This window comes from Penaeus monodon, chromosome 21 (genome assembly GCF_015228065.2).
Source record: "Penaeus monodon isolate SGIC_2016 chromosome 21, NSTDA_Pmon_1, whole genome shotgun sequence".
Classification (NCBI taxonomy): Eukaryota; Metazoa; Arthropoda; class Malacostraca; order Decapoda; family Penaeidae; genus Penaeus; species Penaeus monodon.
In genome coordinates, this window is record NC_051406.1 from 14,240,355 (window position 1) to 14,241,354 (window position 1,000).

Consider the following 1,000-nt stretch of genomic DNA (forward strand, 5'->3'; position numbering starts at 1 on the left):
AACAACGAGAGGCGCACAACACTTTGCATATTATGTTATCATCTTAATTGAAAAGTTTATTTAAGCCCAAATTGTATTCTAAAATTTTTTTTGATGAAATCATAATTTTACCTTATTGCAAATTTGTAACTTTACAAAAAAAATTTTGTTCAAGTTTACAAAAATAATTGTTAAGTTTCAAAGGTACTGTTATCTTAAAAAGGTGTAAAATAAAAAAGTATAAAATTTTTAAACATTAGAAAATTTTTATACAAAAAAAGAACAGCTGTTTGAAAGATACACTGGTTAAGCATCACTATTCAATATTACAGTGTAAAAGACAACAAATGACAGACATAACAAGAATGGCACAAACGCAATAAGTCATGGCAGAAAAGACTTGAAGCTTGACACATACATCACAATTTTCAAAGAAAGCAGTAATTTCCACCCCACCTCTACTTGGATGGAATATATCAGAAAAGATGCAACTGAACAACTACTTGGAAATATATAGTTCTCTTTAGGTGTTACATGTGCACACAACAAAAAACTGAGACTGAGAGATCTTTGGTTCAGTTCATGAATGAATAAGAAGGTAATCCTACACAAAGTTAATGGTCATGATGAATGGACAACATCTAAATCATGGTAATCAAGCAAAATTTTGAGTAATCTCCACACATTGCTTGCATTTTAATTTTAAGAACATAAAAAAAATTTTATACCAAAAAAAATTTCCGGGTTAAAAAATCTCCTCAAAAAAAATTCTCCCCCTATTCGACTCAGTTTAAAAAAACTCCAGGGAAAAAGGAAACTCAATGCTAGGTTTTTCTTCAAAGGCCCCTCTTTTCGGGGCCCTTCTCCACGCCATCTGTAAAATCCTGGCAGCCTTAATCTCAGCGCTAAGATCCAGGAGTCGTGCACAAAGGTAGGCTAGGAATGTTGCTGTTACTTTTTCATCAGGTATTGTGTTCATCATATCACTCGCTCGGATGAGCATTGGGATCCCATCCAGTTG

General features: G+C 33.0%; 1 protein-coding gene across 1 annotated transcript in view; it reads right to left on the bottom strand.

Moving 5' to 3' along the window:
- Positions 1-1,000, bottom strand: part of LOC119586576 (abnormal spindle-like microcephaly-associated protein homolog) — a 31,066-nt gene that overhangs the window by 13,688 nt on the left and 16,378 nt on the right. The window contains exons 17-18 of the mRNA XM_037935329.1: positions 780-1,000; positions 442-583 (exon numbers count right to left, since the gene is read on the bottom strand). The exon at positions 780-1,000 is cut by the window's right edge and continues 2 nt beyond it. Of these exons, the coding sequence (XP_037791257.1) occupies positions 442-583; positions 780-1,000 (363 nt within the window). The remainder of the gene's footprint in view (positions 1-441; positions 584-779) is intronic.